The following is a 22,563-nucleotide window of genomic DNA, read 5'->3' as shown; positions in this document are numbered from 1 at the left end:
ACACTGTCAGTATATATTTAATGTATTAACAGTTACATGATTTAATATGTAATATTTACATATTTTGCTCATTTTAAGCATATGGCGTATTAATTTCACAGACACATCACAACGTTCACTTTTCCTTTCAACAACAACAACACTTCTAATCATGGCAGACTTTGTGAGAGACAACAAAGACTACTTTGGGACAAATGATGATCCAGAACCTTACATTTTTTAGCTTGACTATACGGAGGATGAGCTACAAATTTTACATGCTGTGTATGAATAAATGCTACTTTAGTGAAACACTGAGCATCATGTAGCGGTCTTGCTAAGTGGTAAACAAGATACACTATGAATATTATTAAAAAATCCCTTACTGTACAATGTCTGCTCTCACTGGGATGTTTATATCTTCCTGTCTAATTAAAAAATTATTCATAATCCTCATGAAGGGATAAAAAATAAAAAAAGGTGCCGCAAAGGAGCGTCTTTTCTTGTTTTTCTCGCGATCTCGGTTCAAATAGAATGTCAAAGTTGACCAACTTTTCGGTTTATGGCCACATTCTTCTAATATTTAGGTGAGAGGCATGATTTATAATCTAACTTTGACCAGCTCAGGCGATGCAGCAGCTCACCATCACAATACGTCAATATACTGTAGCAGCATAAGCTGGTTAGCTCTCCGTGATCACTGCGCCACTAAAAATAATGTGTCTACGTTAGCCCTTGTAATAACAAAACCTCTAATACTAGGTTAATAGTCAGGACACGAGATGTAAATGAAGTATCAATAGTGATTTGGAGATGTTTTTTTAGAGGGCTTTATGGGCGAAATAGTGTTCTCCCATTAGCTGCATTGTTAGCCACCTCTTACATAGCTGTATTCAACGACTTGGAATGCATAAAAAAAGTTTAAAAAAATTATGTTCTTGTCTTACATGGGGCTTGTGAACGATAGGCAAAATTCCAAAAAAATTGCAGTTCCCCTTTAAGGTGTTGATAACTACTATCAAAAGTTCCCCAACTGACACTTCTGTTGAATTATTCACTTCATGACAGTAAAGTTATTCGAGTAGTATGTTAAAAGGTTACGCCTTGGGCTTTCTTATTGTGTACGATAAGACAGAAATGAATGAAGCTGAACAATAACCATCATATCGGTTTACTGCATTGAGACGCAGGTGTGCGACGACAATACTGCGCGCTTTCTGTGGGTCATTTGTGTTGCCAAAGCCAAACCCTAAACCACCACAGGAAAAGGACATTTAATAGACATAAAACAATTGTATGTCCACAGGAGTTGTCCATAGTCAGCAAATAGGCAGAGAAAAGCACAATCACAGACTGAAGCATCCTTGCAAGTAAAACAGGAAAGCGCTGGCCTGGGCAGGACCACTATTTGGGTTAACTACTTCCTGTCAGGCAGATTAGGGAGCAGGATGATCCCCGAGCCACTTTTCAATTCATAAAGCCAGCAAGCAGATCCCGTTTGATGATGTAAAGTGGTCAACGCCAGGTTTTAGGCTTCATACTTTCAAATAAAGCAATCAACACTGCGGCTAAAGAGCAGGAATTGTCAAAGTGTAAAAAGGGAGAAGGTGCATTTTAAAAAAAATCCCAGAGGAAGCCTGGCATCCTGTGCTAAATCGCATCTGTTTCCTTACGCAACCTGTACTCCCATTGTCCCAAAAGAAAAGACAAATCACCGTCTTGGCGTTGCTAAAAAGTAAATAAATACATTTAAAAAAGGGACACAATTCAAGAGTTGAGTCTTCTCTGCAAAATGTAGATATCTTGCTCTTAATAGACTCCAGAAAAGGCAGGTTAGAGGCATGCGGAGGAACAAAAAGAGTTGCTAGCAAGTCAGCCAGGCCTGGAGTAGCTTACAAGTATGTTGCCTTTTTGGGCAGTCAGAACCTGATTCAGTAGCCACTTTCTGTTTTTAGGTTCCTGACACAGTGGACCAAATGTTTTCACACGTGGGTGTTGATGCAGACTTCTCATACGACTAAGAAGGGTTCATTACCAAATCATAAAGGTTTCAAAGCACCTTTGGTACCACAACTAACAACCGCATGAACTATCAGTCACGCTAAATCATTTGTTTGCTCAAGTTCTATTTATGGAACATTTGGTGAGTCTGTACCGCAGCCTAGGTATCACCCCAACATGGAATCTAAAAATCAAGATAGACCATGCAGGTACAAACATTGCTGTTGTTGAAGACTACACACAAGTCTACCACTATTTGTGCATCCAAAATAGGCTTTATACATTGGCCGGAGTGAAAGGAAAACATTGTCGAATCTAGCCAAATCGTTAGTGATATCACTTTGTAAAGAAACATTACACACAACTTTATAAGAATAAACGCTACGATGATGCGTCATGCTTTCCGAGGTCTAATAACATGTTATCCAAGGGGAGTGTTTATAATAGTCCAACGATTGAAAACTATTTGAGACTAGTGAGGGTGGAAAAAGAGAATATGTAGTGATGGAGGGAGGATTGCCTCCGAGGACGGGGCTGGGGCGGGTGAAGCAGGCAGCAGGGAATGCAGCAGTGACGGCAACGACAAGCGAACGACATGCCAGACCCTGGAAGTCATTTCCTGCTTCATCCAAAGACTTTTATGGAATTCTAGTAGTGTGGCTCACGTCACAAAGGAGACACAAAAAGGAAGCTCGGTGAGCCGTCCCTTCGCTGACCCCTCCCATTGTTACTTCATGTGTCCCAACGCCCACCTTCCTTCAGCTGTAACACTGCGGCTGCAAATAATATATACACAGCTGATATGAGCTGAGTTCCAGTAGCAGAAGTAGCTTTATTTACACAATGCTAGCATGCCATACTTTACCTGATTAGCAAACAACAAATGAATTATTGTAGACAACAACAATGTACCCCACAACAAGGCCATAAACCTGCCAAAAGGAGGAAATGCTGTGATGTGAAGTTCTGTTCAAAACAATCATTCCAAGTAAAGGTGGGTACATTTTTGATTCTCCGATGCATTCAGATTAAAATCCATGGACAAATGTCCAAATATCAATTATTTATCAATCAATCAATTAATCAATGTTTATTTATATAGCCCTAAATCACAAGTGTCTCAAAGGGCTGCACAAGCCACAACGACATCCTCGGTACAGAGCCCACATAAGGGCAAGGAAAAACTCACCCCAGTGGGACGTCGATGTGAATGACTATGAGAAACCTTGGAGAGGACCGCATATGTGGGTAACCCCCTCCCTCTAGGGGAGACCGAATGCAATGGATGTCGAGTGGGTCTGACATACTATTGTGAGAGTCCAGTCCATAGTGGATCCAACATAATAGTAAGAGTCCAGTCCATAGTGGATCCAACATAATAGTACCGTATTTTCCGCACTATTAGCCGCACCTAAAAACCACAAATTTTCTCAAAAGCTGACAGTGCGCCTTTTAACCCGGTGCGCTTTATATATGGATAAATATTAAGATTCATTTTCATAAAGTTTCGATCTCGCAACTTCGGTAAACAGCCGCCATCTTTTTTCCCGGTAGAACAGGAAGTGCTTCTTCTTCTACGCAAGCAACCGCCAAGGTAAGCACCCGCCCCCATAGAACAGGAAGCGCTTCTTCTTCTACTGTAAGCAACCACCCGCCCGCGTAGAAAAAGAAAAAGCGCGCGGATATCACCGTACGTTTCATTTCCTTTGTGTGTTTACATCTGTAAAGACCACAAAATGGCTCCTACTAAGCGTCAGGAGTCCGGTTCATGAAAAGACGCAATCTCTCCATCCACACACGGATTACTATCTCACAGCAACTGATATTCCTGTGAAACACACCGTGGATACAACGGGAGCACGTACGGTGAATATTCGCACCACAGGGAATGAGAAGTCATCCTTCACTGTGGTTCTAGCTTGCCATGCTAATGAAACTTCCACCCATGGTGATATTCAAAAGGAAGACCTTGCCAAAAGAGACCTTTCCAGCCGGCGTCATCATAAAAAGCTAACTCGAAGGGATGGATGAAGAAAAGATGAGCGAGTGGTTAAGGTACGTTTAAGTTTACGCGAAGAGGCCGGGTGGCTTTTTTCACGCAGCTCTGTCCATGTTGATATACCTATGTTTGTGATTGCACATTTGCGTACATTTTGGGAGTGAACAGAGTTGTTAGAACGCTGGTTTTTAATATATTATTAAAGTTTGACTGACCTATCTGACTGTTTTTTTTACATTCCTTTAGCGCAGTTAGATGCGGCTTACAACACCGGGCGGCTTATAGGTGGACAAAGTTTTGAAATATGCCGTTCATTGAAGGCGCGGCTTTTAACCCAGGGCGCCTTATGGTGCGGAAAATACGGTAAGAGTCCAGTCCATAGTGGGGCCAGCAGGACACCATCCCGAGCGGAGACGGGTCAGCAGCGCAGAGATTTAAATATGTTAAATTAAGTAATACATCCATCCATCCATCCATTTTCTACCGCTTGTCCCTTTGGGTTCGCGGGGGGTGCTGGAGCCTATCTCAGCTGCATTCGGGGCGGAAGTGGCCACCTCATCGCAGGGCCAACACAGACAGACAGACGGTTCTAAAATGCGGCCTTAATACTTGTGTTCTCTAAACGCTAGTCGTAGGTTTGGTGCAAACCAACCACTAGCTAACATTTTTTTAACGTTATGCGTTAGCGCAGACACACGTGGAGGACGGACGAGGAGAGGACGAGCTATGCTAGCCGCAGCACTAAGCTAGCTTCAATGTGAAGTAGTGAAACAAGAAAAGATAAAAATCCTTTGTACATTTTAACAGAAGGCTAATAGGAACCGTGTTACAGCTTAGAGTAACTAGCTAAGAAGAGGAAATTAGCAAGTAGATAAATCAGGAGAGAATAGTATCCACATAGTGTGGCCCCTGGCCCTCAACACGCAATCTTAATCGAATAGTGCAGGTGCCCAAAGATTCCCACCACTTACTCCAATAGGATTTTATAACTTGAATTGTTGAAAAATGTGCCTTGTGCTAAAAAAAAATGTTTAAAAAGTTTTAAAAAGGTCCAACAAAAGTGTTTTGGAAGTGTGTTGTAGGGATCCAGGTTTTTGCACTTCCGATCCGATACCGATATTGTTTTTTCACTTCCGATCCGATACCGATACTGACCGATACTGGCCTATTCGAGCATGTATTAAAGTTTAAAGTTATTTAGCCTACCTAGTTGTCAGAATCATGTTGAAAAGGGTTTTAGTACTCTTGATAACAACTAGCCAGCTGAATTAGGGGAGTTTGAATAATACACAATGGTTGGTAACAAGAAACTGACCTGTTTATTCAAGGATAAACACAAAATAGACAAAATTATACATGACAAACAGAAAAGGCATCATTGAAACTAGGGCTGGGCGATATGGCCTTTTTTTAATATTGCGATATTTTAAGGCCATATTGCGATACATGATATATTTTGATATTTTGCCTCAGCCTTGAATGAACACTTGATGCATATAATCACATCAGTATGATGATTCTATGTGTTTTGATTGATTGATTGAGACTTTTATTAGTAGGTTTCCCAGTGAAGTACACATTCCGTACAATTGACCACTAAATGGTAACACCCGAATAAGTTTTTCAACTTGTTTAAGGGGTCCACTTAAATTGATCCATGATACAGATATATACCATCAGATATATACTATCATCATAATACAGTCATCACACAAGACAATCACATTGAATTATTTACATTATTTATAATCCAGGGTGTGGAGGGGGGCGCCGGATGTAAGTGTCAAAAAGACAGCCAAAAGAGTTTGATATGAGAATAAATCTAAAGTTAAAATATAGGGTAGAAATGCACCCATTTGCAGGAAATGTAGTCTTGATTTTCAAATGTTTCTTTCATGGCTTGCATGTCTACATTAAAACATTCTCCTTCATACTGCATTAATATATGCTACTTTTAAACTTTCATGCAGAGAAGGAAATCACAACTAAAAAAATCATTAATTTTTTCATACGGTGTTGATCTGGAAATTTTTGCCTCTGCATTTTGATGGTGTGGGCGTGTGGCACAGAATGGAGATAAGCGTCTCGACAGACGTTACAATATTTGAACAATGATGACGAAAACTGTTTTCTCTGTCGTGTCCGTGTGTCGAAAATTGTTATGCGCTTATTTTTTTATTTGATTTTGTGCGTGGCATATAATTGCTATGCGCAGAGGACGTTTGAGCAGTGCGCAATTGCACAAGCGCGCACCTTAGAGAGAACGTTGGTCACACGGCTGCGCTAGCATCACAGCTAACGTTAGCCATGCTGCTACCTCTCTGCTGGGAGAGGACGTATACGTATGTGACGTATGACGTGACAGTATGTGACGTGTGTAAGAAGGTGCGCTTGCTGTCTGTGAGAGAGAGACACAGAAAAGAGTGAGAAGAGCCTGTCGTGTAATGCCAGCAGCTAAAAGCAACTGCGTTAGAATCCACAGACCTGTGGATGTGTTGAAGGTGTGCTGGAAAATGCGGAACGGAAATTAGGGGGCAGCAGAAAAGTGGAGTGTATTATTTAAATAGGTGCGTTGGAAAACACAGAGCGGAGTTTTTTTTTTTAACTGGCTCTGGATCGGCATTTTCCCATGCCTTGCCGATACGCATTTTTTGGCAAATATCGGCGGCCGATCCGATCCAAATATCGGATCGGGACATCCCTAGTGTGTTGTACAAAATCTAGCCTTGTGCTAAAAAAACTGTATAAAAAGTCTCAAAAAGGTCCAACAAAAGTGTTTAGGAAGTGTGTTGTACAAAATCTAGCCTTGATGGCGCAATTTAGACAGTTTAAAATGGCTTTTAGTAAGTCCTACTGGAAACATGTTTAGCTTTAATGAGCTGCTAATGGACTAATGCTGATGTTAATGAGTCTTTATTTACTTTATATAAACCAGGGGTGCAGCTAATTTTTTAACGGCCCACATCACATTCTAAAAATGCTAATACAAAAAAAAACAACATAAAAAGTAGCGCAAAAAAGCAAACCGGTATAATGTAATGATAAAAAGTTGACATGCATTCTTTTAAGTATAATATATATATATATATATATATATATATATATATATATACACACACATATATACATATATACATATACATATATATATATATATATATATATATATATATATATATATATAAGTTTTGAAAGTGAAAACTAGTAAAATGGCCCACACATTATTTAATTTTTCATTCAGTGGCTCTCAGTAGAAGAAGTTTGGACACCCCTGACATAAACGGTAACTCTGCACTTGTCCAACGTATTCAGTTCCATATATCACAAACAACATTAAGTAGTAGTAGAAGAGGACACAAATCTTAGCAACACTAACATACAGTAGCTATTGTTACACTCAAATTTTAACAGCAACATCTTGCAAAGTTAGCCTCGTCGCTAAAAAAATGTAATGATCAACCTGCTCCCTCGTATGCAGCTATGATATAGTTGGCAGAGTTTCGAGCTTTATTTTAAGATGCGTAGCGAACCCTTTTTTTCCCCTCTCCTGCAAAGTGGTGGGAATATAAAAAGGGAAGACTCATCCAGCTACGGTGAGATAGAGCCGTTATCCGGTCAGTGAGGAAGGAGATTATTCGTTAAAACAGCCAATACATTGAAAGCAGCTAAAGCTTTTTAAATGTCTGTCTGTAGTAATGTATATTATTTGGAAATATGGAAACATCAAAGTTGCCATAAAAAGGGACACCAGTTAAAGTGATGCCTATTCTTGCCTGTACAGTACTACAGTAGCAATACATTCATACTAGAGGTAAACAACAACTTGCTATAATAAATCTGTCCACAAACGTTGTTTGTGCAATATTCGGTATTTGTTTACCCGCAACAAATGGCAGCTTTTACAGGCAGAGGCAGCACTTTCGGAAAACAATACCAGAGAACGCGCCAAATGATAGAAAGTGATGGAAGGATGAAAGCATTGCGAGGACGCTAGGGTAGTCAATCAGCTGGCTTTAAATAAGCCTCGACTCGAGAGGTTTCGAGGGGAGAGAATGGAAGCGGTGTTGATCAATAGCGGAGTGCCTTCCTGGCATCTGTCTATTTAATCCATTATCGAAGGCCATCTGAGCCTGCCATGGCGAGGCTCCATAAGAAGAGATGAATGACAGATGCAGGAGATGTGGCCTTGCAATCGCCGTGCTCACGTGCAACGACACGTGCGCCAATTGTACAAATGTGAAGACAGCTAATCTTGTCAACAGAGCCGCTCGTAGCCATTGTGAACATGTACGGCACACGGGGCGGGGATGTTCACAGTATTCAAACATGGATGGCAACTGATAGTTATGTTTAAAAATAAAAGAAAACATGATGCCAGAAGTCTGGTATCCATGTCACACATCTTGCGTATGTGCACATTAATAGTAATAGTATTCTATATGACAGATACTGATCACAAATGGGCCGTCGGTTTACCATTTCAAAATAGTTCCAGTAAAAATCATACTGCTTTGAAAGCATTGGTTGGAACAATGGAGGCAATGGAGAGTAAAGGCTGGAATATACTTCTTAGGGGCGGCACCAGACTTGTAATTCTCTTCCAAAATACTAAGGGGCAGCGTGTCCTGAAAGAGCAACTACAGCTGTTGTTGACTAGATATTTCCCTTCTTGTAAAGAGTGATGACAACTACAACATCGACATCTTTGTCTACACTGGAACTAATCATTCAGAATAATCAGTTTACTTTTAATGGACGATTTACTCATAAACCAGAGGAAAATAAGTTCGTGAAGATGGACTGTGCAACTTCTGAACGGGTCGCGGCAGAGGACGTTATTTTTAATTACAACACTATTCAACCGTGCTAATTCAGCTGAAAGCTATACAAAAATAAATAAAGAAAACTGTTATATAACTATTGTAATGACATGTTGGTGTTAAAGTGTATGGTCATGTGTGATTGATGTTTGGCAATAAAAGTTAAAAAAGTGTGGTACTTTGTGACTTCTTCTGGTTAGTGATGTGCGATACCAAGTAAAATTCAAGCTGGTATCCGTGATACCGATCCGATACTGATACTTTCCTCAAATGTACCTACTGTGTCTGCTAAAATGTAAAAAGTTGTGTATTTCAATTAATAACATAGCATAAAGAATACATGGGGGATGTGGGATCTGAACCGAGGATGTCGTTGTCGCTTGTGCAGCCCTTTGAGACACTTGTGATTTAGGGCTATATAAATAAACATTGATTGATTGATTGATTTATGCATTTCTTGTTATTATTTTATATATAGTAGGTTTTATTATTTCTTTATTATCATATATTATTTATTATTGCTATTTATCATTTTATACATATTTATTTATTTCAAACATTAAAGTATATTGACGTAGCGGTGTAAATAATAAAATAGCAAAGCTAATTCAACAGAAAAAACAGGACAAAATCCTACAAAGTACACGAAAATGGTGTTTCAAACCATAACAAAAGGAAATAAGTAACATAATAAAAGCATTAAAATAAATGAATTAATAAGAACTACTATCAGAATAAAAAGTCAGTCACAATTCAGAATGAATGAATGAATGATTATATGAAAATGTTAACGTTAAAATACTGAACATGTTAGAAACAAAAGCACTTGACATTGACACATTGCCTCATTCACAAGTTTTGTTACTTTTTTTACACTGGGTTCCTGTCAATGATACACATTTTCTCAAATAACCAAGGTATCAAAAGTATCGATATTTTTCTTTGACATTCAATGTTAGAGCAGAAAGATCTGGTATCGGTGGTACCAAAATTTCAGTATCGATCCGCACATCACTACTTCTGGACGCAACAACACAAATAAACTAAAAAACTACACAATCAGTAATTCTTTTTAGAGCGCACCGAGATATTAAGTACACAAAATCTGTTTTAATGCAAATGTTTAATCACTGTTACTTTATTTCATACAAAAATGTGTGCATTTCACACAAAGTCTGCTCTCGTGTGCTCGGGGACCCTCCTCTTCAAAAGCTGAACAATCACAGTTCTGCATTCTGTGTCGCCACCGACGCGAAGCCAGTATTTTGGGAGGTGCACACAAGGCTCGCGGGAAGGTTCGCAGAGGTAGGGGGCAAGATGGCTACGCTTACGCAAGTTACGTACCGCGAGAGTATACACCAGACTTGGAGAAACAAATGTTATCCAGTAGGAGACTGAGGGCAGGAAAGTGCAGGCAATGGGGTACAAAACTGCTATGTATACAGAGCTAAGGATGTGTTTATCTGTGTCATTACATACAAAGACACATAATTCTGACAATGAAAACACATCAATAACAAGTAAAGTTAAGCAGGGATAGCAAATATATGACCAAGGATGTATGTGAACTAATAATAGTTGTACATTCTAATAAAAAATGGGCCCAGAAGTAAAAAAATATGTCAAGGGTATTTGGTAAATTAGTATTTTCTACCCTCTGTGGCAATCATTTGTCAGCAGGATGTGGCAATGAAAAAAGTCATGTTGTGGACAGGTTAGATTTAAAATGCAAAATGGTTTGTTGCTTGAGGGTAGTAGGTTGGTGGCAGTGACGTAAAACAGGCCCACCTTCTTTTGCAACACTTTCACTACTGCAATTTAAAGCCAAGTCGCCTGGTCGTCTTGTATCAATTTGTTCGTTTTCTAGTACAAATCAATAGCGAATAAATCCTATGCGAGTAAGTGAAAAAGCGCTACCACGTAGATGCAAACTCAACTATCTCATCAGTTTGTATCGTTTTTGTTTGTCAGTTGGATCGGAAGCCCTCGTTCATTCATTCATCCACACGTCAAAGCTTGAGAAGGGAAACGAGTGCTCGGATGCTAAATAATTTAGCCTTTCTTTCAATAGGGCTAGGGGATCCCAACTTTGTGAAAGTCTACATAAGCTAAAGTCCTCCACTGGATAAGGAAATGCTTTGAGAGGACCAGTGAATGAAACACTGCACTTGTCAAGCCGAGATGCTCCAAAGCAATCGAAGGACACAGCGAACAAAGGCCTCAATTATGAGGTGCTCCAACAGGAGAGCTAAAAACGGGAACTGTTTCACACTGCTGCAGGAATGTCGAGCATTTGAGCGGCCATCGACACACAACATACTGTCACTCCACTCCACACCCACCCAAAAGAAAAACCCACATAGATCTTTTCTCTGTGGCCCTCGTGAAACAAGGCAGTGTTCAAGGGGCTAGAACAGAGGACTCTTATGCATGTTGGTAGGTCAAATTTGTCAAGTAGCAGAACAGTAGGTGATAGAGGGGCTAATCCATGGTTTCTTTCTCAGTGCACGTATCTTACCACATTTTTACAATGAAATAAACACATACGGGTTTAAAGTCTACATTGATTCAACTAGTTTGCTCTATCAAGTACAACATGACGTCTTCTGTGGTGCAAATGAAGCTACAACCAACCAGACCTACAGCATTAAAGCAGGAGTTCTGAGTATTTATCCCTACAGTATAGTCAAATGTGTAGTGAATTTTGGCAGGCTTGCAACATTAGAACATTGTTGACATTTCTTCATCTCAACTATGTTTTACATCTGGAAAAGTTAACAAGTTGTCAGCATCTTTTCATCATCTTAACTGTGTCTACATTCAGCAGAGTTAGCACGTTGTTAACATCTCCATGATCTCAACTGTTTACATTCAGCAAAGTTAGCACGCTGTTAGCATCTCTTCATCATCTCAACTGTTCACATTCGGCAAAGTCAGCATGTTGTTAACATCTCAACTTTGTTCCACATTAAGGAAAGTTAATACGTTGTCAGCATCTCATCATCATCTCAACTGTGTTTACATTCTGCAAAGTTAGCAAATGGTAAATGGGTTATACTTGTGTAGCGCTTTTCTACCTTCAAGGTACTCAAAGCGTTATATTTCCACATTCACACACTGATGGCGGGAGCTGCCATGCAAGGCCCTAACCACGACCCATTCGGAGCGGAAGCCAGCGAATCGAACCAGGAACCCTCAGGTTGCTGGCACGGCCGCTCTACCAACCGAGCCACACCGTTAGCATCTGTTCATTACCTGAACTGTGTTTACATTTACCAAAGTTCGCACATTGTCACCATTGATTTCCCCAGGATGCAAAATGGCTGTGGAATGTCATCGCCACGGCGGCGGACTCTTTCCGTTTTTATTCAAGTCAATGTTTCCGTTTCCACCGCCATCCCTGCGCTAAATATACTCACAGCTTCTATTTTTGCCGGTTGCCACAACACAGCAGATACATTTAGCTAAAATCTGCTTGTTTTGGACAAGAAGTCATGCACAAACGCAAGATAATTTATCTGGTTTATTTTCTAAATAAAATAGTTCATTTTCAAGGTGGATCGTTTTTTACAATTTTCTACGTTTTAGTGGACTGGGACAGACCTGAAGTCAACTTGTCAAAGGTTTTTAGACGTAATTTCACCAGATGCTGATTTTGTAACTCCGCCAATAGCACTTAATTCACCTGGTGGGCCAGAAGAAGAAGAAGAAGAAGAAGAAGAAGAAGACGAAGATGAAGAAGACGAAGACGAAGACGGACGGACGGACGGGATGAAAATACGAGGGTAATATAGGTTATGGTAGATAGGTTATAGCTGCATCGCTCGCGGCTCGTCATATATTTAACGTTAATCCGCGATTTCACCGAGCGTTTCACTGACGGGGTCCGGGGCAGACGGACGTAATAACAATCATCTGTTTTCATACCGACGAGCTAACGTGTCCAGGTTATAACCCTGTTGTCAATAAACACACGTGGAGACGGTGCTTCAGATACTACATTAATACTCAAGCTAAAATGTCCACTGTCCACTGTAGCATGTCAATGCAATGAAAAGAATAAAATCTGAGCCAACCAGCTGTTAAAATGTTGTCCAGGTTAATGTTTTGGCCATTAAAAGCCCTTCATTTCAAGATTTCAACTGTGATCGGGCTTTAAACAGGTGGCTGACCTGTTCAGATGAGTGTAACTGCTACTGGTCAAATAATGTGAAATAGCATTTAATTTTACATGTATGCAATGCCATTTAAATGTAATTATAGATAATAATAATAATAAATACTGTGTAGTGTTGTAAATAGTCAACGGGAAGGATTTAAGTAAGATATAAGCCATGAGCACTACACAGCCAGAAAAAAACCTAGGCAGGACAAGTAAAAATATTGGGGCAAGTAGATTTGAGAAGTCGGGCAAGTAGAAAAATTAGGGCGGAGGGAACAGGTGAGACTCAGCAAACACTGAAAAATAAAGCAGGGTCAGATCAGAAATGCACTTTTCTCATGAAAAGGGTCCTAATTTATATTCTTATCTGCCTTATAGAGAGGACCACGACAAAACATACACCTCTGCCTCTGTTTCACTTTATGTTGCTGGTAAATAATATGGTTGTAGTAGTAGGCTAAAGTTAAATTATTTAGTATGCACTAATTAAAGGAGCAGAGCTTTAAGAGACATTTTAGCTTTTATATTTTATAAGATATATTTTTTGTAAGAACCACAATTAATAAACATATTTCAGTGAATAACTAATTGTTCAAATCTGTATATAAATATGTACATAAAGTGTTGTAATTATATTCCAACTCCGCGTTCTTCTTGGTCATCGCCGCTGCCGCCGCACATCATCTAAAATGATTTTTACATGTATTAAAGTTAGCAAAGTGTTAGCATCTCTTCATCATCTCAACTGTGTTTTACATTTGTAAAAGTTAGCATGTTCTTAGCATCACTTCATCATTACAACTGTGTTTTAATTTAGCCAAGTAAACAAGTTGTTAGCATCTCTTTATATAAATGGTCTGTTTTATATTTAGCAAAAGTTAGCATGTTGTTAGAATCTCAACTGTATTTTACATCTTGCAAAGTTAGGAGGTTGTTTGTATCTCTACAGCATTTCGACTGTGTTTACATTTAGCAAAGTTAGCATGTTGTTGGCATATCTTCATCATCTCAACTGTGTTTTACATTTATTGAAGTTAGCAAAGTATTAGCATCGCTTCATCATCTCAACTGTGTTTTACATTTGGCAAATTTAGCATGTTGTTAGCATCTCTTCATCATCTCAACTGTGTTTTTCCTTTTGGCAAAGTTAGCATGCTGTTAGCATCTCTTCATCATCTCAACTGTGTTTTACACTTAGTAAAGTTAGCATGTTATTTGCATCTCTTTATCATCTCAACTGTTTTACATTTGGCAAAGTTAGCACGATATTAGCATCTCTTCATCATCTCAACCGTGTTTTAAATTTAGCCAAGTAAACACGTTGTTAGCATATCTTTATATACCGTATTTTTCGGAGTATAAGTCGCTCCGGAGTATAAGTCGCACCGGCCGAAAATGCATAATAAAGAAGGAAAAAAACATATATAAGTCGCACTGGAGTATAAGTCGCATTTTGGGGGGAAATGTATTTGATAAAACCCAACATCAAGAATAGACATTTGAAAGGCAATTTAAAATAAATAAAGAATAGTGAACAACAGGCTGAATAAGTGTACGTTATATGAGGCATAAATAACCAACTGAGAACGTGCCTGGTATGTTAACGTAACATATTATGGTAAGAGTCATTCAAATAACTATAACATATAGAACATGCTATACATTTACCAAACAATCTGTCACTCCTAATCGCTAAATCCGATGAAATCTTATACGTCTAGTCTCTTACGTGAATGAGCTAAATAATATTACCGTATTTTTCGGACTATAAGTCGACGTTTTTTTCATAGTTTGGCCGTGGGTGCGACATATACTCCAGAGCGACTTATGTGTGAAATTATTAACATATTACCGTAAAATATCAAATAATATTATTTATCTCATTCGCGTGAGCGACGAAGCAAATGGCAGCAATCGTCACACACACATCAGCAATCGTCACTCACACGGCAACCAATAAGAATTCGGCGGGGGCGGGTCATGGCAGAAGTGCATTGTGGGTTTTGGAATGCTAACTGCTATATGCTATGCGCTACTTCCGGAGCTATTAAAATGGATCACATCAACGTTGGCGATAATTTATAAAAACTGAGAACGACTGAACTAAAATGGCACCGAAAATGAAATCATATACTGCAGATTACAAGCTGGACGTAGTGAAATATGCACCAGAAAACAGCGATCGAGCAGCAGAAAGAATGGACGCTAGCGGCGCATACCAGGAGCAACACCGAGGAGAAAGATTTCATCGGATTTAGCAATCGGGAGTGACAGATTGTTTGGTAAACGTATAGCATGTTCTATATGTTATAGTTATTTGAATGACTCTCGCCATGATGTGTTGGTTAACATACCAGGCACGTTCTCAGTTGGTTATTTATGCGTCATATAACGTACACTTATTCAGCCTGTTGTTCACTATTCTTTATTTATTTTAAATTGCCTTTCAAATGTCTATTCTTGGTGTTGGATTTTATCAAATAAATTTCCCCCAAAAATGCGACTTATACTCCAGTGCGACGTATATATGTTTTTTTTCTTCTTTATTGTGCATTTTCGGCCGGTGCGACGTATACTCCGGAGCGACTTATAGTCCGAAAAATACGGTATTTGATATTTTACGGTAATATGTTAATAATTTTACATATAAGTCGCTCCTGAGTATAAGTCGCATCCCCGGCCAAACTATGAAAAAAACTGCGACTTATAGTCCGAAAAATACGGTGAATGGTCTGTTTTACATTTAGCAAAAGTTAGCACGTTGTAAGAATCTCAACTGTATTTCGCATCTCGCAAAGTTAGGAGGTTGGTTGTATCTCTTCAGCATCTCAACTATGTTGACATTTGACTGTTCCTGTTCTTCGGAATATATTTTGCAAAAAAATATCATTAAATTCAATAATTTATCATTATTCATTTCCACAAAATTGATCAACAAAATAATTTAAACCCTAATTAAGTGTACATGTTAATCAATAAAAGCCCCTTTCATAAATAGATACTGAAAGATAGTCCCGTCACAGCCATGGCACTAAAACAGGTATTAATTGACATGTGCTTTCTGTACAGAAATAAAATAGATCCTATTGCGACTGTTAGCACTTTCACACAGCAACAGCAAATCCCGCAATCTGGGGACGTAAAAAAATACGGCATGTTTTGGACAGGGACAATTGCTTTCAACACAACACGGCGGTAGAAGTGAGGTGTTCAGTTTCACATTCTAGTCCCGGGATTTTGGAATACCTTTGCACAGACGTGGTGTCCCGCTTATAGAACGACGCCAAAAATAAGCCAGCTTTTACGGGCATGCACGCTCACCTAGTTTCTCAACGAGCTTGAGCATGACTCCGCCTATGTGGATCTCCCCAGTGACCCTGAGCGACACGTCTCTGTGGAGGTCGGTAACGTGCATCTTCAGCTCCCATGTCCCGTCGGCGTAGCAGCCGTCAGGCATCCGTATCCCATCCAGCGCCATCTTGTCAAAAAAACACACAAGACAGCTTTTAATGACTGAACTATCGTCACAGGGAATCCTAGTTACGATCAAAATCCGTCCCGTCGTGTTGGCAGTAAGACCTTAATTACAGTAGAGTGCTCCTCCTATAGAGGGATCTTTGACTTGTCTGTCTACAGGACATCCTGAAAAACAATGGTGTTCCTGTTATACAGGAGATCTTTGACTAGCAGTTTGGCAATAGTATAATTTGACAATTGGCAGCCCAATAAAAATGGTCCAACTACCCTTTTTGGGTCTCAAACCTTTGGCTACACGACAATATAAGACTCATATCAAGACTTTCATACAAAATATTAGAGAGACTTCTCGGTATGATGTCAGGCAGCTCTACAACCTCAAAACAAATACACAATTAATAGCTTATTAATATTATTAAGCTTATATATCGGACGGCGTGGCGCAGTGGGAGAGTGGCCATGCGCGACCCGAGAGTCCCTGGTTCAATCCCCACCTAGTACCAACCTCGTCATGTCCGTTGTGTCCTGAGCAAGACACTTCACACTTGCTCCTGATGGGTGCTGGTTAGGCTTCCTCCCACTTCCAAAGACATGCACCTGGGGATAAGTTGATTGGCAACACTAAATTGGCCCTAGGGTGTGGATGTGAGTGTGGATGTTGTCTGTCTATCTGTGTTGGCCCTGTGATGAGATGGCGACTTGTCCAGGGTGTACCCCGCCTTCCGCCCGATTGTAGCTGAGATAGGCTCCAGCGCCCCCCGCGACCCCAAAGGGAATAAGCGGTAGAAAATGGATGGATGGATGGGTGCTGGTTAGCGCCTTGCATGGCAGCTCCCTCCATCAGTGTGTGAATGTGTGTGTGAATGGGTAAATGTAAATGTGGAAGTAGTGTCAAAGCGCTTTGAGTACCTTGAAGGTAGAAAAGCGCTATACAAGTACAACCCATTTATCATTTATCATTTATTTATTAGATTGGTTAGTCACCTACATTTATCTAAGAAAGCTGTCATAGGATCTTGTAGGTTTTGTACTGATATGATTTTTATTTTTTTTACATTTTAGTCTTTTTTGCCCTAACTTATTCGTTTAAATTAGAATAGCATTTTACCCACTCGGCTTGTGTGTGTATTCAATGCTAGGTTTGCACTAAACCAGGGGTGCCTCCAGGGGCCAAATGTGTCAGTGGTCCGCGGGCCAAATAATGATTTTGACCATGCAACAGCATCACGAGTGAGGAATTTAGCCTCATACCGCCGTATATAAAATGTTAGGTAGAAAGATTGTCACACCGCTGTGTGCCTAATTTAGTTAACATGCAACTCTGCAGCTTTTATGTACATTTTTTAACCTCAAAACATTCAAAATGGTCATTTTCTGCAGATTTTTGCCATTTCCAGGTGTTTTTCTGTCACCAGGTCCTAGATATTTCATCTGATCCCTTTAAACTTTACTCAGACAGATTAGACGTATGGGGGAAGTCAAAATTCGAAGAGTTTAGGTTTTTCATTACAAAGCATGCACAACCTTTTCTGTAGAGCATCAAAAAGTCACAACTTTAACATAGAACAGGAATTCTTAAATTCAAATGTAACTAGTTATTGCGATTAAAAACAACTCCCTCACCAGAATTTTGCCCCAAAATGTTTATATACACTTACTGCAAATTGAAAAACTGTACCAGTGTTGTTTTTTTACGTAAAAATTCTAGTGACTGAGCTGTTCGATTTTACAGTAAAATCTATGGCCATTTTATTACAGTGCAATGTTATGTATTGAAAAACTGTACCACTGTTGTTTTTAAGTTAAAACTCTAGCAACTGAGCTGCTAACTTTTTTACCGTAAAATCTACGTTCCCTGTTTTTACAGTGCATTATTGTAAATGGAAAAATGGTACCACAGCTTAGTCATTTTTGGCGACTAAGCTGCCAGGTTTTTAGAGTAAAATCCACTGACTTTTTTTACAGTGAAGCTTAGCGCAGTGTTTTTCAACCTTTTTTGAGCCAAGGCACATAGAACAAATTCTGAGGCACACCACAAGCAGAAATCATAAAAAAATGAAACTCAGTAGCCGATAATTCTTGCAATTGTTGGATATTAATTTAAACCATAACCAAGCATGCATCAATATAGCTCTTGTCTCAAAGTAGGTGTACTCTTACGACCTGTCACATCACGATGTGACTTATTTTGAGTTTTTTGGTGTTTTCCTGTGTGTAGTGTTCTAGTCCTTGTCTTGCGCTCCTATTAAGGTGGCTTTTCCTGTTTTGTTGGTATTTTCCTGTTGCAGTTTCATGTCTTTCTTGAGCGCTATTCTCCACACCTTCTTTGTTTTAGCAATCAAGACTATTTAAGTTGTGCGGACGCTTTCCTTCTTTATGGGGACATTGATGATTGTCATGCCATGTACAGATATACTTTGTGGATGCCGTCTCCGCTCCACACGCTGTAAGTCTTTGCTGTCGTCCAGCATTTTGTGTTTTTGTTTACTTTGCAGCCAGTTCAGATTTAGTTTTCTTTTCATAGCCATGCCTAAGCTTCAATGCCTTTTCTTAGCGGCACTCGCCTTTTGTTTATTGTTGGTTTAAGCATAAGATACCTTTTTACCTGCACGCTGCCTCCCGCTGTCGTTTGCATATTGTGAACATGACACGATGTGTTCCCGACATCTACAAAGCAATTAGCTACCTGCTGCCACCTACTGATATGGAAGAGTATAACATGGTTACTCTGCCGAGCTCTCGACCAGTATTTTTCAACCACTGTGCCGGTGGAGATTATGTAATTTCACCTGTTTGGGTTAAAAATATTTTATGCAAACCAGTAGTTATAATCTGCAAATAAAGTGCCGTTGTTGAGTGTCGGTGCTGTCGAGAGCTCGGCAGAGTAACCATGTTATACTCTTCCATATCAGTAGGTGGAAGCAGGTAGCTAATTGCTTTGTAAACGTCGTATCTAATGCTTATACCAAAAATAAACAAAAGGCGAGTGCCCCTAAAAAGGGCATTGAAGCTTAGGGATGGCTATGGAAAACGAAACTAAAACTGAACTGGCTACAAAGTAAACAAAAACAGAATGCTGGACGACAGCAAAGACTTACAGTGTGTGGAGCATGACATGACAATCAACAATTTCCACACAAAGAAGGATAGCGTCCGCTTAACTGAAATAGTCTTGATTGCTAAAACAAAGTAGGTGCGGGGAATAGCGCTCAAAAGGAAGACATGAAACTGCTACAGGAAAATACCAACAAAACAGGAAAAGCCACCAAAATAGGAGCGCAAGACACTACACACAGGAAGACACCAAAAAACTCCAAATAAATCACAGCGTGATGTGACAGGTCGTGACACTTAATTTGAGACAAGAGCTATAGTGATGCATGATGGTTATGGTTTAAATTCATATCCAACAATTGCAACAATTACTTTTTACTGTCAATATCAACTAACAAGTTTACATTTTTAATGTTTTCTGCTGGTGGTGTGCCTCTGCATTTTTTCAATGAACAAAAATTTAAAAGGAAAAGCCACCAGTATAGGAGCACAAGACACTACACACAGGAAGACACCAAAAAACTCCAAATAAGTCACAGCGTGATGTGACAGATCGTGACACTTACTTTGAGACAAGAGCTATAGTGATGCATGGATGGTTATGGTTTGACTTCATATCCAACAATTACAACAATTACTTTTTACTGTCGATATCAACTACCGAGTTTACATTTTTAAATGGTCGGCATTTTTTTAATGAACAAAAATGTGCCTTGGCTCCAAAAAGGTTGAAAATCACTGCTCTCGACAGTACAGACACTCACAAACGGCACATTATTTACGGATTATAATTACTAGCGTGCAGAAAAATATTTCTAACCCAATTAAGTGAAATTACATAATCTCCCACGGCACACCAGACTGTATTTCTCGGCACGCTAGTGTGCCGCGGCACAGTGGTTAGCGGACATGCCATCAATGATTGTGGAGCTTGAAAGAGGTCAGTATGTATATACCCAACCTAACCCCCCCGTTCCAACACCCTCTCCCCGGATTGTAAATAATGTAAATAATTCAATGTATATACTCTGATGATTAACTTGTGTGATGACTGTATTATGCTGATAGTATATATTTGTACCATGAATAGATTAACGTGGACCGGGTGTTACCATTTAGTGGTCAATTGTACGCAATATGTACTGTACTTTGCAATCTACTAATAAAAGTTCCAATCAATATTTTGGTAGCGGACCAAACTAAATGACATGACAGGCCAAATTTGGCCCACGGGCCCAAGTTTGGGTATCCCTGCACTAAACTATGCTAACAAAACTCGTCAAGTTGATAAAAAATTGCCAACTATCCATTCCAAAATCACTGCTAAAATAATAAGAGTTTTTTGGGGGTATTTTTTTCACTCCATTAACGAGTCAATCTGTCACTTTGTGTGTGTTGGGACTGCCCGGAGGGAACTGTACCGGCGGGGCTTCACTTGACAAAAACATGGCCGAAAAAGGAGCACCGATTTTGGGTACAAAAAAAGGGTCGCTCGGCACCCGAGTTACCTGTGGAGGACTTGTTTCACCTGTTGGAAAAATAACGGTCTCCGACTCAGGGACACGCCGAGCAGCCAGGCTAATTATGTAAGCAGTTGCTGCCCTCCATGTGTACTCTTTTTTTTTTTTTAAAGAAGCAACTCAAAGAGTGAATTAAAGAGCGGACAAAATGGCTGAAATTAAAAGTTCTGTCATGCTAGCGGCTAAGAGGCTAGCTCAGCAAGCTAGCACTTTTTTTTAAAAAAGTATTTTCTTTTCAAATAAACGTGAACACTCACCTTCACAAAAGGCACCAAAAAGATCCACTTGAACGTTCGACGCGATTTAAATAAAAAAAAATCAGGTTACCGCTTATTTAAATCATGTAGGAAATGTGGGGGGGGGGTTTTAGGTTGCGGTGTAAAAATAGAGAGCAACTCGCCGAAGGAGCGGAGAAATCCCGAGCAGTTTTCCTAGCAGGCTTGGTTTTAATGGAGTCCAGCCGTCCTCTCTTCCTCCCTCCCTCTTCCTCTCTCTTTCCAGCAGAGAGAGGATCACGTCACTGCTCCAGTCCCACTTTTCCTTTCGGACAGGAGGGAGCTTCCCAAGCCATGGTCGCCCACTGCTGCGGTCAGCCCTGGTGTGGCACAAGCTCCTGCGTGGGATTGGCACCGGGACAATAAAGTTTTATTCAAACTACACTTTTACAGGTACGTCGCTTTATGTGTTTGTAAACAGTGCAATAAAGTTTCATTCAAACTACACTTATGTCACTTTATGTGATTATAAACAGAGCAATAAAGTTTCATTCAAACTACACTTTTACAGGTACGTCGCTTTATGTGATTATAAACAGTGCAATAAAGTTTCATTCAAACTACAGTTTTTATTTTTTGTATTTTTTTAATTGAACAACAAACGTGCATTTATAATTCACACAAAAGTCAAGGCACTTTCAACATCAAGGAAAGAAAACAAAAAGCAAATACAGAGTAATAATACTAAAAAATATGTAAAAAGACAAAAAGGGCTACCTAAATCACTTTAAATGTTTTTTATCAAGGATATCAATTTAAGGGCTTTTGTACTCTTAATCATTCTCCAAGATTTGATTGATAATTGTAACCCATTAAGCCAATTAGAAAATGTAGGCCTTACTTTCATAAATCAACATTTATGTAGAATAATTTTTGCCTGGAGCATAGTAATGTTGACAAACATTTCTATGTTACAGTTGTTTACAAAAATACCAAATTTGCTCTCTTCTACAGAGAATGGGGACATTGACACCCTTGTAACACTTTTACAGGTATGTCAGTTTATGTGATTATAAACAGAGCAATAAAGTTTTATTCAAACTACACTTTTACAGGTATGTCGCTTTATGTGTTTATAAACAGTGCAATAAAGTTTCATTCAAACTACACTTATGTCACTTTATGTGATTATAAACAGAGCAATAAAGTTTCATTCAAACTACACTTTTACAGGTATGCCACTTTATGTGATTATAAACAGTGCAATAAAGTTTCATTCAAACTACACTTTTTATTTTTTTATTTTTTTTTTAATTGAACAACAAACATGCATTTA

General features: G+C 39.3%; 1 protein-coding gene across 4 annotated transcripts in view; it reads right to left on the bottom strand.

The window, feature by feature from the left end:
* The window catches only part of fermt2 (FERM domain containing kindlin 2), a 93,712-nt gene extending 72,097 nt beyond the window's left edge, over positions 1-21,615 (bottom strand). For 2 of the 4 annotated variants that reach the window (XM_061968166.2, XM_061968167.2), the window contains exons 1-2: positions 21,270-21,612; positions 16,283-16,439 (exon numbers count right to left, since the gene is read on the bottom strand). In XM_061968166.2, coding sequence (XP_061824150.1) covers positions 16,283-16,439 — 157 coding nt within the window. In that variant the 5' untranslated portion in view covers positions 21,270-21,612. Of the gene's footprint in view, positions 1-16,282; positions 16,440-21,269 lie in introns of all 4 variants that reach the window. The other 2 variants (XM_061968165.2, XM_061968168.2) reach the window with 2 other exon arrangements.
* Between the last annotated feature and the right edge of the window lie 948 nt (positions 21,616-22,563).

Source organism: Nerophis lumbriciformis, linkage group LG08, assembly GCF_033978685.3.
Source record: "Nerophis lumbriciformis linkage group LG08, RoL_Nlum_v2.1, whole genome shotgun sequence".
Classification (NCBI taxonomy): domain Eukaryota; kingdom Metazoa; phylum Chordata; class Actinopteri; order Syngnathiformes; family Syngnathidae; genus Nerophis; species Nerophis lumbriciformis.
Note: the sequence above shows the minus strand (reverse complement) of the source record. Positions and strands in the feature narration are given on the sequence as shown.